Source organism: Choristoneura fumiferana, chromosome Z (assembly GCF_025370935.1).
Source record: "Choristoneura fumiferana chromosome Z, NRCan_CFum_1, whole genome shotgun sequence".
NCBI lineage: Eukaryota > Metazoa > Arthropoda > Insecta > Lepidoptera > Tortricidae > Choristoneura > Choristoneura fumiferana.
The window spans coordinates 12192759-12208979 of NC_133472.1; the positions used below are offsets into that span (position 1 = coordinate 12192759).

The following is a 16221-nucleotide window of genomic DNA, read 5'->3' on the forward strand; positions in this document are numbered from 1 at the left end:
TTTTTTACTTTGTACTCCGTTACAAATAAAATTTACCTAACTTATATTAGTTTGCAAAAAGTAAAGTAACTTATATCAGTTTACAGCGACTGAGGCCAGCAGGTCCCGCACACCCCGATCCCGCGTCACCGCACCCCCGCGCACTCCCACCACGCTCTTTATGCTCGTACTTGTATCACTTAGCACAACTGTTATTGCATAAATATTTTACGGAAATAGTTTGACTTTTAGATATAATTCAATTTGTATACCTTTACACTTAAAAATGTGTTTGTGAAAAGTGATTCATGACGAGATGTTTCACTTATCACAATTTTTTTTATAAAATTTGTCTCGCATTGGTAGTAGTACATGTTGAGTTGTACCCTGGTCTGGTTTTAGAAAAGTTGGTCAAAAGTGGTATAACTGTAGATATATCAATATTTCCGAAAAAAATACCGAAAACTAAAATGTGAAAATAAATTCAATTTCACTTAGACCACAAAGCATGAAAATAAGTTTTAGAGCAATTACATAAAGGGGTTACAACTTGATATATATCAATGTGCACGATTTTTTTCTGCTAGTTGTATTACTTTTCACAAAATTATCTCATAAATTATAGCACCTAAAGGTACGGTACGTGAGATAGACTCAAAAATTCGTTATTTTTTTCTGATTATTTCTAAATAAAAACACACAAAAGGGTACAAGTCGAGTTACATCACTGATCACAGGAGGCACAGAAGTAAATTAAATTTATTATTATTGTTATTCTCATTTTTTTGTAGTATTTTACTTTCCTCACAGTCGAAATGAAAAGTAGTGTCAAACGGCTGAAATTACACATTTCCCCTCGAACTATTGAATACTCAATGAATACCTATACTTATCTGGCCAGAAGCTACCTAATTAACCGATGCCCAACTAGCCGGCGCAAGCACTGCTCTGCCCCCCTTACGTATCCAGATAGGAAGCGCAGTTCTCGGGCATAGGACGAGATAACCTGACACCTGTGATTATTCCAATTGACAAGATTTCATTTTTTTAACACCTGTAAATTAATACAGGAATCGAAAGTTTTGCCTCCTGAACATGGAAAAATATTTTTTATAATTGATTTCTCCATATTTAAAAAAATACAAAAAAATTGAAAGATATGTCTGAATTTGCCAACACTACCACAGAATAGACATGTTTCCTTTGCCTTTTTCACCAGAAAAAGGAGCTGTCATAATTTTTAACCGACTTCAAAAAAAGGAGGAGGTTCTATGTTCCAACGTTTGTATTTTTTTTATGTATGTTCGCCGGTTACGTCAATTATTTTCAAAATTCTTTTTTTATTCGAAAGGGTACTCTTCCGAGGTGGTCCCATTGTCACCAAGTCAAGATCTGATGATGGGATCCTAGGGAAATCAAGGGCAAACCTCAAATTTTATAGGTACACCTATGGCGATTTTGACATTTTTAGCATTGAAATAAGCATTTACATTCAGAAAGTATCATTTGGTAAACTGGACCTGATGAAGAAGACCGTAGATGACCAATGGAACTCGTCAAAGCTAAGTATTGCTCGCCCGTCTATAAACTACCATGATGAATATACCTAGATAAGCGACTAAGAAGGAGCTTTAAGTTAATGATTCTTTCGAACTGATCTGATGCTGAAGCCTGAAGGTAGGCAACGGAACTCTGTTATAAAACAACGTACCTAAGCCGTGTTTGGGCTTATTGGAATCGTTGTGAGATGTTCTTTGGCTGAATCACTAAAAATTGAGAAATAAAGAAATTTTTTAACAAAAAGGTAAAACCGACTCAAAAAAATTACGTAAAATGGAACCGACTATAAAACTCTTGAAAATATTTTTCTAAGGTACCTACGAGCTCGAAGTCGGTGACTCAGCTCAGTACGACCCAGCAGGATGGAACCCATAGTATGTAGGTGAGGTAGACGACTATTGTTCCATTCCTGCTGGCTCATGCTGAGGTACCGACTTCGAGCTAGTAGGTACCTAGAAAAATATTTTCAAGGGTTTTGTAGTCGGTTCCATTTTCCGTTAAGTATTTTTTTATTTTTGACGTCTATTAAGGTCTCTATTGCAACGTCTACGTCAGATTTACGTGATCTTTTTTTTAACCCTTTACCAGGCCCCTTAGAACTAGCGTGTCTTCATACGTACTTTTTTACAACCGTATTTAACGCCTTGTAAAAAATGTATTTACGAAAGTCTGAGATGTTCCCTTAAACCAGAAATAAAAAAGTGGGTTACGGTTATCCCATCGCATATTCGATTTTGTCTTATTATATTCTTGATCAGGCGAAGGGATATATTCCTCCCACATCAGGAGATTTTACAGCTAGGTACATGAATTCGCTCAAGGTTGAACACAAAAACAGTTTTATTATTTACGCGAGTTTTTATGACACGACAAGACAATTTACCGGGCCATGGGAAGAATAGCTCCCGCGCAGTTAAACTCTAATAAGGCCATGGGATAATGTCAACCCACATCCTAATTTTGATCATACACAAAAATGCATGAATATTTGCAATGTTTAAGATTACATTTCCTTTCAACACTCAAAATCCATAAAATATCAAAAAATTGTTCGATCTATGTACTTCTGTTTCATAGAAATTAAGGAAAGTGTTCCAATTTCTCCGTAGTTTACTGAAATTAGAGTTCAAGTGAATCTAAACGGCTGCCAAAGATATATTACGCTATTTAGAAGCGTGTTGTGGAAGTGCATCAAATTCTACAACACAACACTGAATACTGTATAAACTAGATCCCTTTGCCTTTATCGGAGAAGATCTTAAAAACTCCGTATGTCACTGTGACACTAGACCGCATATTACAAATTCAATCAAATGATTTTTGTCGCTACTGGGCCAATTTTTAGTTTGACGATTTTAGGGATTCATACAAAGGGAGCGAGACAAAGACATAGTTCCATATTTGGCCACCTGCATACAAAACTTTGTGGGAGTGTGCACGCACGAACCAAGCTCGAACGAACTGCCTAGCTAAAGCCAAGTATCCACTTAATTTACGTTTATTTATTTGTTATTTGTAAATAAAAGTTTATTGAATAAAGTGGATATATTAACTAACGTAACGTAAACATTATAAGTTTATTTATTCTTAAGTTAAACGGCACACAATCAGAATACAATGGAAGACTTAAAAGTATCTTTAACTCAGTACAATGAGCAAGTATGTTCATTATTTCTTGCTTGGATTACCGTTATACTTATTATTCTTGTAGATCAGTCATTCATACTTTGATACATTATATCAATAACAGCTCTGTTCTTTATGATGCAAATGCCTTAGCGGATGTCACTGTTTTAGTGTAGAATTAAGGAGTTTGTGTATATTTTAGTTATTGATGGTGAATACTGCATTACTAGAAGCAAAGGATGACGAAAAGGAGTCGCTCTTAGCTCTGCAGTCGGACCTTCATCAACTGATTCAGCTCACCCAGGAAAGTTTGGATGCATTAATATCCAAGGACACTGCAGCCACTTTGAGTCATGCTAACAACAAAAAACATCAACAAAATGAAGGGAAAACGGAACTGGATGATGAATATGCTTTATTTATGGTAAATTCTTTGATTGTACAATTAGTAAAATTTTCCTTAAAAATTAAATGAAGGCAAAAGAATTTTTTATTACTGTGTTAAATAATGCTCACTGAACTTTAATATTTTAATTCTTGTTAATTTATGTCTGTTTTATTTCCTATCAGATAAGTTTATGACCAAGGACCAAAAATTGCAATGCTTATTTACCTTAGCTTTGCCTTAGCTTTGTAAGTATTTAAATAGTATGGAGGCTGATTCAAAATAACTTTGTAAAAGAATTTCCTGGGATTTCGGAATTTTAGTTAACATAATTACATACCTATTAAAGTATTTAAATGATTAAGTAACAAATTAATATAAAATAAAAACACTTGCGAGCTAAATAATTGCATCACCACATTTTTTTGTTCTCTAAGGCATTACTTTGTAAACGAGTTTGTTTTTTAAAATATTTTAATGAGATTATGTTTCTTGAAATCTAAACTCTACAAAAAGTAAAAAAAAGTTAAGATTGTACCAATATTTTTCGGATTACAGGAATTTTCCTGGTTAGTTGGTATTTCCTCCTTAATAAATGTACGAGTTGAGCTCCCTTTGTCGCCTTTAAAAATGAAGGTGAAGGAGAGGGGGTAAGAGATGGTAGGGAGGTGGGACCGGTACACATCTACCCATATTTTCCCATAAAGAATACCTGGAAAAATGGACACCACTGAAGCTGAAGTCGCCATTGTTGTCCGTTTCCTGCAAGGGAGCCAGAGGAAATGTTCAGTAGCTGCTGAGCTAAATTTATCACAATTGACAGTTTGTAGAGTTTGTCAGAGGTACCAGCAGACACTGCTTCAAGACCAAGAACTGGGCACAGAAGGTGCACATCAGAGAGGGACGACCGCTTCCTTGTCATGTCAGCACTGCGAAATTGTCACCAGACAGGTGTTGCTCTCCAGCAGCGACTGTGAGGCCCGAGGAGTAGCCATCAGCGAGTGGACAGTCAGGAGAAGAATCAAAAAGCCAACCTTAACCCAAAAAGACCTGCAATGGGGCCCAGGTTGCTGCCGCAACACCAAACAGTATGATCTAAATTTGCTGAAATTCATGTGAATTGGACCATCAAGCAATGGACCCCTGTTCTCGGTTCGAGTGCAGGATGTGTTTGACAGAAGAAGAAGAGTCTACAGAAGACCAGAGGAATGTTTTGTTTAGTGCTGCTTCTTCAAAGGAGTCACCTAATGAGAAGGTTCTGTTAAGTTTTGGGGAGTACAATGGGCGGACTGAATTGGCTTTCGTGTCTACATCTACTTTTGTTCTTGCCTTTCTCAATATAATATTTCCTTCCTATCACCCAACTGTCCAAGGAGTGAATTTTCATGAAAATCAAGCGCCCCCCGCCCCCTCTCTAAAATCTAAACTGGTGGGTGGAAAATTTTGAAATAATTCGGGATGGTAGTAAAGTATATCAAACTTTCAAGGAAAACTATAACGGCTAAGTTTGCTTGACAATGATTAGTAGTTTAAGAGTAAAGCAGCCTAAGTTTTTATTCTAAATTTTATTGTATGTTTTTTTTGTGAGTTGTATTGAGCTAGGTTTTTTGGCAATAAAGATTATTTTACTTTACTTTACTTTACTCTAAGGTATAAAATATACCTAAACTTGAAAGATTCCGTATAAAATACGAAATCCTTAGAAAAATATTAAAAACTTAATTTTTTGTACTGGCTACGGAACTCTATTTTGGGCGTGTCAGACACGCTCTTGGCCGGTTTTTACTGCTTGAAGGGTTTACAAACCTGAGTGAGTATTTGATATAATTTCAGCTTGGTACTTCTACGCGTTCCTGAGAAACAGGCTCATGACAGAGCAGACGGAAAAGTGATCCGGGTTATTTTTTTTTCTTTTAAGGTAGAATATATTTAATAGTTAACTTTGGTAAACCTATTTTAGTGATTGTTATAAGTTTAAAGTACGCCAGACAGAATTGGTGTGCAGCGCCATCTATCGATGCAAAGCAGCGGTTATGGCTACAGTATAATTAATATGTGAGCTAAAAATAAAATAAACCTTTTTTAATTTTAATTTTTTATTTTCATATCCCTTGTCATACCGCAAGAGTCACCTCGTCCTACCTTCGTGAGGTAGGCGTCGACACCGCATAAAACACATGTGGGAATACCTGAAGAAGCGGAATCCTGCCCCGTCTGATATTGTGGAGCTAAAGGAAGCTTTGCTGGAGGTCAATGAAAAATCGCCTGAATTGTGTTAAAAAACGCTAGATGTGGTATCACCAAGTATTAATTTGTAATAATAAATTTTAAGATTATTGTGCAATTCTCTGTTTTACTAGATTAATATTTATGCATTTTGCGACTGTTTTCAACATTCCGAGTTTTTTAGAACTTGGACTTTAAAATAAAAATCCTATTTAGGTACATATTTTATATTGCGTTAGGTAGGTACGTTATTATATGCTTTCGTTTGGTACCACATTTTTTAGATTTAGTCTAAGATTAACAAAGTTATTGGGTGAGCACGGAAACATGTAAAGTGATTCAATTAAATATTTTGCTCGCGAGTGTATCATTAGGAAATTTACTTAAAATTTACTTTAGGTTAAAAGGCATTGGAATTTTCAATACCTGTTTACAGACTGCATTGATTACTCTTATTATGATTTTTACCTAAGGACCATTTAACCCCTTTCTGCTTTAGGGGTAATGTATTTTTGTAACACTGTACAAACAAATAGATGTACATAGAATATTTTGTGTTATTATTATTTGCTACATATATTACAGCAAGAAATGGCAGCAACTGGAGCTTATGAAGGAGACAGCTCTCAAGACAAGAACGATCCTAAAAACACTGCAGGCTCAAAGGACAGCAGTGATGAAAGTGACATTGAGGTAATACTGACGAGTGGTCTCAATTAAGACCATAATATTTTATATGCCATAATTTTCACTTGTCATACAGTAATTTATTTTGAAGTAGCTGTTGCCTGCTACTCCGTCCGCGTAGAATTCGTTTATCGCTATCTCACGGGAAATTTGCAATTTTCCGGGATAAAAACTATCCTAAGTCCTTCACCGGGATTCGAACTATCTGTATACTGAATTTCATCTTAATCGGTTCAGCGGCTTAGACAGAAAAGACTTACAAACTTTCGCATTTATAATATTAGTGGGATTGTTATTAAACTTAATCTAATGCGTTCTATAAGATTATACTTCAAAAAACCCTGAAAACAGTACAGTTCAATATATTTTATTGTAAATGTTGGTATGGCTAGTGAAATTATGACAAACTAGCTTTTGCCCGCGACTTCGTCCGCGTGGAATAGTAATTTTGGGAAGTATTTAATTTATATAGGATACCTATTCTCTAACCTATTTTAATACATTGCTATCCAACCATCCGATGTTCTTTGGTAAAACATAAATATTTTGCGGGTAGCCACATTTTAGCAATACGACGTGTATTCTACCCTGCCAACACAAAAGGACTAATTCTTCATAGTGAACTCTCACCTTACGTCCTTTATTGTAAGTCAAGGCATTTTTACTAAGCATAGCTACACATATTTCCGATAAACATACTTATACGTAGTAACTTGTTTGGAATTCCTTAAGAACTTTCATCCCCATATTTTCAAGTAAATAGGTCGAAATTTGAAAAGCGCCAGAGCAAATATTTATTAGGGTTCCGTACCTAAAAAGGAAAAATGGAACCCCTGTAGGATTACTTTGCTGTCCGTCCGTCCGTCTGTCTGTCAAGACCCTTTATCTCGTAAACGCGCGGAGTATAGGTATCGAGTTGAAATTAAAACCCTAAACTCAGGTCAATAGTCCCGAAAGCTGTGAAAAAATCAAACCTCTAAGTCAAGGCAATCAAAAGCTACAGTCATCCAAAAGGTGTTTCCATACAAATTGCCTGAACAGAAAAAGTTATAGGGTACTTCCGGCTGTCCTAGAAACTTGGAATTTTGCATAAAGGTAGCTCTTATAGCAAAATAAATAAGAAAAATCTGAAAATCATAAATTTTCATGTCTGACTGTCTATGTGAATAAGCCATCTAAAATGACCCCACATTGCGTACATTTTGCTTATGAGTTTAGAAGGCTCTGCTAACACTGCACCATCCCCTCTGCTAACATCCCCTCGCAGGTAACATTTTCAAAAACGCTTGAACAAATATTTATTTATTTCTTATAAGTAGCTCAATGCCAAGTTTCATAAAGAACCATCGATTTATCTTCGACAATGACGATCTTCCATATAAACTTCATCCCCTATTTCACCCCCTCATAGGAAGAATTTTCAAAAATGCTTGAACAAATATGTATTTATCTCTTATCACGTGCCCAAATGCCAAGTTTCATAGAGAACCATCGATTTATCTTCGACAATGACGATCTTCCATATAAACTTTCATCCCCTATTTCACCCCCTCACAGGTCGAATTTTCAAAAAAAGCTCAAAGAAATGTCGATTTATTTCTTATTAAGCGCCTAAATGCCAAGTTTCATGGTTTTAACTTCGACAGCGACGAACTTCCACCTTATAAACTTTCATCCCCTATTTCAACCCCTTAAAGCCTCTTTTTCGCGATAAAAGATAGCCCATGTTCTTTCCCAAGGTCTATTCTATCGTTGTACCAAATTTCATCAAAATCGGTTCAGCGGTTTAGGCGTGAAAGCGTAACAGACAGACAGACAGAGTTACTTTCGCATTTATAATATTGTAGTATGGATTAAAACTAAAGGAAGCAAAGGGATTCGCAAGATATTTTCTAATCATGAAATTGTAAGGTTCTTACAGTACGTTCCCTTAGATTATGAAATGAATTGAATTTCAATTTGTGTGTAAAATAAATGATTTGCAATAAAAATATTTTTTACATTTCTTGTATTCAAATGCACACAATGTCACAAATTAAAGTGACATACTTTGTAACTATATTACCCATGTTAAAATACACACTAAATAAAGACTATGCATGATATCACATTCAGTGCCAAGAACCCGTTAGGCGCGTTCTCTGTTCGTAGGCAGTTTTCGCTACAAAGCGGAAAAACGCTGCTACGCGCTACGAGCGTAGCGCGTAGCGAATGTGGCCGCGAATGTGATGTCAAACTCAGCGGCAGATTATTTCATGCAACCTGTCTCTGGGTGAAATACAGTATTTGACAACTCCTTAATTTGCTATATTTTAATATTATTCTGAAAATATAGATATACAAATAGTGTTTAGCGAAGATAAAATTTAAATCAGTTCAAAATTGGATTTATAGTGATTTTTTGAAAAAATCTGTATACCTGTCTCTTTCTCAAACGCTTTTCTCTATGCAGCAAGTATAGCGGTACTGGCGTGTGAAGTCACATGCCAGTATGTCTTTCTCTGTCTAATCTTGAATTTCAAACCATTATAACTTTATTATTTGTAAAGGTAGCTTAAAAATTGATTCTCTATTCGATAACAGGCAATGTGAAGTTTTAATTTATAAAACATATACAAAATAGTTAAAAATAGTTAAATACCGTATTACAATCCATGCTCTCATATTGTTCCAACAGGATGAACTCGCGACTTTGCTTGGTATGAAGTGTGCCGTGTACCACACTCACAAGTGGGGGGGCCAGCCCAGCCTGCACAATGCAATGGTCAGTTCCGTCATACCCCGACAGGGTGACGATCAGTTCAATGATCTACAGGTTCGTTTTACTTGTGTATTCTTATGGCAGTTCTATTCACTTTGGGCTTTGACCTTTCATCTTTGTCACTCACCAGAAAATAGTACAGTGCATCTCTTTCGCTCTAGCACACGAACATCCCACAAGCCATTGGTAGGTACAGATCAATTCCATCATCATCATCTCGACCTATAAACGTCCCACTATACTATAGGTACAGGTCCTTTCAGAACGACAGGGCTGGGCCGTAGTTCCCACGTCCCATTGAATTTCTTCGCAGGTCTGTGCTGGTTTCCTTACGATGTTTTCCTTTACCATAAAACTCATGGTAAATTTCAAATTAAAATTCGAACATAATTTGTACATACCTATTTGCAGGTGCGCGTGCTATTTACGCATCCGACTCACGCGGAGATGCTGCCTTGCCCTTTCTTCCTGGACGGAGAATGTCGATTTGACGACGAACAGTGTAGGCGAGTCTTAATTATAATAAGTAATTTAAATTATAATTTATTTATATGTAGCAATCTGTCTGTAGGTACTATTGAAGCATTTGAATCAAAATTCGTAGGTACCGACTATGAAACTTTTTCATCGCAATTCATTATGACATTTAGGGGCTGTTTCAACATCCATTGATTAGTGTTAACTGGCGGTTAGGTGTGATGCCGTCTCTATTTGTTTTGTTCTAATAGACGGAGACGGCATCACATTTAACCGTCGGTTAACATTAATCAAAGGATGGTGAAACAGCCCCTTACTGTAAAGGTGGCGGTTCGCGTCGCGACAGAGACAAGTGACCGAGACAGGAGACCGCGACCGTCACTAGACGTTAGGCGATCTATAAGCTACGGTTCGCGAGCGAGAAAGAGACAGGAGACAGAGACGCGAGATTCCTAACGTCAAGTGACGGTCGAGGTCTCCTGTCTCAGTCGCTTGTCCCTGTCGCGAGAACCGCCACGTTAAGAAAGTCTAAAATCGAATAGTACATTGTTTAGATGTGCTTTGACTTAGTACAAACAACCGTAAACAATGAGTCTGAAGTACACACACTAACCATGTAGTTATAATAATTAATTCAGTTATGTACAGTCACCAGCATCAATATCTGACATAAGAAAACGTGCATAAATATCTGATCGAACTCTGATTTCTAGGGCCTGTACGACGTGTCAAATATGTTTGCACGCTTTGCTGTAATTGTGATATTAATGCTGTACAATTAAGATGACTACTATTCAAAATGTAGTGATCGCTTACAAAATAGCGATAAAATTATAAAGCACCTTTCTAACTTCTCAAACCAATCATTAACACGATAAGTTAAAACGGTTCTTACTGATGCAGCCGACAAATTGAATCATGATCATGACCCAGGGTGGAACCTTTAATTGTGCTACTAATGTCATGTTGACATCTCATACTTTTGTCAAGGAAATCATGGTGAAATTGATTATTAAAAAGTTCCACCCTGAGTCATGATTCAATTTGATCGACTGTACCTTTTCTGTTACGTTTGTTATGCTTGTCTTTGATCTGAGTATTTTTTTTTGTATCATAAATTTGACCGTTACGTGTAGGTATGTGTGTGTGGCATCATAGCTCCCAAGCAGATGGAACAATTTTGATTCGTTTCAAGTTTTTCAAAAACTCGGAAATCGGTTCAGCCGTTTTTGAGATGGTAAACTTTGATATGACTATGTCGGGAGTTTTACAACTTTTCTAGGTTAGTTTATTAGTTTAGTTTATTATCGCTAGATAAATGTAACCGCGAGCTCCGCGAAAACTCTTTAACAAAATAATGAAGAAACAGAATTTATTCAAATTCAAATTCAAATGATTTATTCAGTAAATAGGCCGCAATGGGCACTTTTACACGTCATTTTTTTAAACTACCAGCGCTTTCGGAAAGACCATCATTGCCAAGAAGAATGCGCCGCAAGAAACTTGGCAGATAGTCATTTTTTCATAAAAATATAATTACAAATAAAATACTTAAAAACTATATTATACAATTAAAAAAAAATACAAAAAATAATAATAAAAGAAATACAGGGATGTATGGGGTCCCTTAGTTACAATACTAAACACTAACTATATCTAAACTATATCTACGTTCAGTGGAAGTGTAGAATGCTTCCACCGTCATAAATTTTAAAATAATAATAACAATAATTTAGTTCTGAAATATACATTTCAGGTCAAGTAACCATTAAGCTTTTGGATTTCGAAGGCAAGTTCACGTCTGCCGCCCCCAAAGTTAGCTCACACGCACTCATGTCATGCTCTGAAAGCAGAGCGGTACCGAGGGCATGGTATTGCTTCCGTTCCCATAAGCTCTATGGGATCGTCTTAAACATAGGGTCTGTTTCACCACCTATTGATTAGTTTTATTTGACGGATAAATGTGATGCCGTCTCCGTTTGTTTTGTTCGAATAGACGGAGACGGCATCACATTTATCCGTCAAATAAAACTAATCTATGGGTGGTGAAACAGCCCCTGTTTTAATTTAATGTATATTTCAGATATTCACACGGTTCTATTGTCCAGTTATCAAATTTAAAAGAAGCAATAGAGCCCGACTTTGATGGAATAAGAGTCGGCAGTAGAATTCTGTTGAAATTGAAACCACCAGACGATGAGGTATGTTTGTTTCTTGCATCACCATCCCAGCCATATACGTCCCACTGCTGGGCACAAACCTCGGAATGCGTAGGGCTTAGGCCGTAGTTCAGACGCGGACCCAGTGCAAATGAGGGCTATCGCGTATGAATTCGCCGCTAGAGGCGCTAGTGTAGCGAGAGGTCTCCGAAATGTCAAATGTCACTTTTTTGGGTAACCTACGCGGGATTATTTATAATAAGAATTTTGACGACCAGATGGCCTAGAGCCTGGTTAGAGAACCTGACTACGAAGCTTGAGGTCCCGGGTTGGATTCCCGTGTGGGGGCAGATATTTGTATGAAAAATACGAATGTTTGTTTTCGGGTCTTGGGTGTTTAATATGTATTTATTGCTTAGTACCCATAACAAAAGCTTTACTAAGCTTACTTTGGGACTAGGTCAATTGGTGTGAATTGTCCCGTGATATTTATTTATTATTATTATTAAGAATAATTTATAAATGCGAAGTAATTATGGCAATTATGCGTTACTGTCTGTCTGTCTGTGTACGCTTTTCACGGCTAAACTTTATGACTGTTTTGGAAAAATTTATACTTTGATAGAATAAACCTTGGGAAAGAACATAGGCATCTTTTATGCGTAAGGTAGGTTTAAGGGGTTAAATATGGATGAAAGTTAAATTGGTGTTTTCGCTGTCGAAGATAAAACCATGAACTTGGCATTAACCCTTAACCCATCGTTAATATTGTAAAGCGAAATAACTCGGTTGTCTTGTCTGTTGTTATGCTTTCATTCTAAAACGGCAGAAACGAGTTTATGAAATTTGGTGCAGAGATAGAATAACCTTGGGTAATGAAAAGCATAAGGGCAAAACTTTTGGACAAATTGCAAAAAAAGGTTTTAGGGGTGAAAATAGGGATGAAAGTTTAATCTGGTGGATGTTTCGTCGCCTGTCGAAGATAAAAACATGAAACTTGGCATTTTAGGCCCTTAATTAAAATAATCGAATTTGTTTGAGCTTTTTTGAAAATTCGACCTGTGAATGGATGAAATAGGGGTTGAAAGTTTATATGGAAAGGTCGCATTTCGAAGATAAATCGCCTAATATTATAAACTACCATTTGGGCACGTATAAGAGATAAATAAGATATTTGTTCGAACGCGTTTTTAAAATTCTTCCTGTGAAGGGTGAAATAACGATGAAAATCTTTAAATGAAATCGTCATTATTGAAGATAAATCGATGTTCTGTGAAACTTGGCTTTGAACATTATAAGAAATAATAGATATTTTTCAAGCGTTTTTGAAATTTTTTACCGGCGAGGATGTTAGCAGAGGAAATGATGCAGTGTTATAAGTGCCTTAAGCTCATAGCAAAAGTACGCAATGTGGGGTTATCAAATAGAGGCTATGACATAGACAGTAAGACATGAAAAATTATATTCCAGATTTTTCTTATTTATTGTGCTATATAAAAGCTACCTTTATATGCAAAAAAAAAACAAGTTTTTTAGGACAGCCGGAAGTGCCCTATAATCTTTTCTGTTAAGGCATTGTATGGACACACCTTTTTAATGACTGTATTTTGATTGCCTTGACTTAGAAGTTTGATTTTTTTCACAAAGATTTCGGACTATTGACCTGAGTTTAGGGTTAATCTCAATTCGATACGATACTCCGCGTGTTTAACGAGATAGAGATCTTGATAGACAGACGGAACGTACGGACAGCAAAGGAGTCCTATAAGGGTTCCATTTTTCCTTTTCGAGCTACGGAACCCAAAAATCATTTTTTTCCGGCGCTTTAAAATTTCGACCTAAAATATGGGAAAAACATCGGAATAATAAATCGGAAAATGTGTAGCTATGCTTAGTAAAAAATGCCGTTTAATTATAATCCTTTCCTAACTTACATAAAGACGTAAGGTGTCAAGATCACTATAGAATAATAATTAGTCTTTTGTGTTTGGTAGGGTAGAATACACGTCGTTATGCTTAAAATGTGGCTACCGCGAAAATATTATGTTTTACCAAAGAACATGATGTATGGATGTTCATTCAGTCGTTCAGTTTATTTTATCAGTAAACGTGGAAGTCTATTGCTATTATTGGCAGAATAGGTATCCTAAATAAATTAAATACTTTCCCAAAGTTATTATTCCACGCGGAACGAAAGTCGCGGGCAAAAGCTAGTTAATGAATAATTTGAGAATATTTTTGCAATACTGAAATTACTTATGGCAATTATGCGTTACGGGCAATGAATGTCTGTGTTTTGAGACAGTTTTGTCTTTCGGAAACCTTTATCCTCCCTTTTTTCCGAACAAAACGGGACTACGCAACACAGCGGCATGCTCGATATTTTTATGGTACGGTTTTAAGGTGTTAAATATGATTTAAATGTAAATTTTGTTTTCACGCCCGTAATATCAAACTATACTTCAGGCAGGACCTTTGTCTACAGTGGCGCCAACTGGTGAGCGCGAAAACGCCTCATTGGGTACTTGACACACACCATCGTAAAGCGTCGCATCGTAAACCATCCTTCACCGTAAAGCTCGTAAATTTGAATTAGCCAGGACATGTATTCCTCTGATCTATGTATTATATTATTCTGAAACGTTACAGGATACCAGTTTAACAAAAAAATCAAGCGAGAAGTACCACTTGTGGCACCGAGCGGTGGTGAAGAGCGTCGATGGGGACAAAAGGACTTGTCATGTGAAAATGGAAAGCGGCGCCAAGACAGGGGATAAAAGGAAAACTAGTGACGAGTGTGTCGTCCAGTTCGAGGAGATCTTCCCCTTGACAGGTATAGACGTTCACCACGCTTATTATTTTCTGGTCTTCATTTTACAAGCTTTTATTTAACTTGCAATGTAAATGTTAATGTGCTGCAACTGTAAGTAATGCTGAAAAATATGTCGAACCAAATTTATTTTCGTTGTAAATTAAAAGCAAAGTAAAATAAGCAATAAGTGAATGTAGTCTGAATCAAAATCAAAACGTTATTACAGGAGGGACATCTCCCAGATCAACAGTGGATCAACTCAAAATAATGTATCATTTTCATTTAGTCTTAATTTAATTTCTAGAACGTCTAAATTAAAATGTTGCATTATTTTGAGTTGAACCAGTGTTGATCTGGGAGTGCGAATATTTACTAATGGTAATTTGTCAGTCTACGTAAATACAAATGGACATTATTTCTTACGTAAAAAATTGACAATTTCACCATGGGACAAGATTCAAGTTATGGCGACATTCAGTTTGAACGGTTTTCCTTGTTGATGTAAAAATTTCAAATTGTCATTTCTATGATTGAACGTATAATTTCGAGCTGTCGATATTCCCTTTGTACTCAATGACTAAACATAGATACTGCTAAACAAAGACTCCCCTTAAGTTTAACGCTAACCCATTTTAACAACAGCTTCTTTGTGATCCTGATGTTTCCAGTAAAATTCGCTCGTATCGTGTAGCTGCCTGGCTTGCACATTGCACAAATCATGATAGGGGAAAAGTAATCCATACTATCCATACTTCCATACTTACATACTGTATATATAAATAATAATATATATATATATATATATTATAAATGCGAAAGTAAACTGTCTGTCTGTCTGTCTGTTACGCTTTCACGCAAAAACCGCTGAACCGATTTGGATGAAAGAATAGACATTGGGAAAGAACATAGGCTATCTTTTTTCGCAAAAAAGAGGCTTTAAGGGGTTGAAATAGGGGGTGAAAGTTTATATGGTGGAAGTTCGTCCCTGTCAAAAATAAAACCATGAAACTTCTGTATTTGTTTGAGCTTTTTTAAAAAATCGACCTGTGAGGGGGTGAAATAGGGGATGAAAGTTCATATGGAAGGTGGAAGGTCGTCACTATCGAAGATAAATCGATGAATCTTTATTAAACTTGCCATTTCGGCACGTGATTAAGAGATAAATAGACATTGTTCGCGCGTTTTTTTTTTTTATTATTCCTGTGAGGGGGTGAAATAGGGGATAAAATTTTATATGGAAGATCGTCATTGTCGAAGATAAATCGATGTTTCTTTATGAAACTTGGCATTTGGGCACGTGATAAGAGATAAATAGAAATTTGTTCGCGCGTTTTTTAAAATTCTTCCTGTGTGGGGGTGAAATAGGGGATGAAAGTTTAAATGAAGGTCGACATTGTCGAAGATAAATCGATGGTTCTTTATGAAACTTGGCATTTGGGCACTTTGTAAAATAAATAGATATTTGTTCAAGGGTTTTTGAAAATTTTACCTGTGCAGGGGGGTGAAATAGGGGATGGAATTTATATGGAACGTCGTCATTTTCACAGAT

The 16221-nt window shown here is 36.3% G+C and overlaps 1 protein-coding gene across 1 annotated transcript in view; it reads left to right on the top strand.

Annotated features, from left to right (window-relative positions):
* LOC141427478 (zinc finger CCCH-type with G patch domain-containing protein) overlaps positions 1-16221 on the top strand; it is a gene marked incomplete in the record, with an annotated part of 24954 nt that continues 8733 nt past the window's right edge. Inside the window, 7 exon segments of the mRNA XM_074086981.1 lie at positions 1-3198; positions 3368-3589; positions 6362-6469; positions 9141-9278; positions 9636-9730; positions 11785-11902; positions 14510-14693. Coding sequence (XP_073943082.1) covers positions 3157-3198; positions 3368-3589; positions 6362-6469; positions 9141-9278; positions 9636-9730; positions 11785-11902; positions 14510-14693 — 907 coding nt within the window.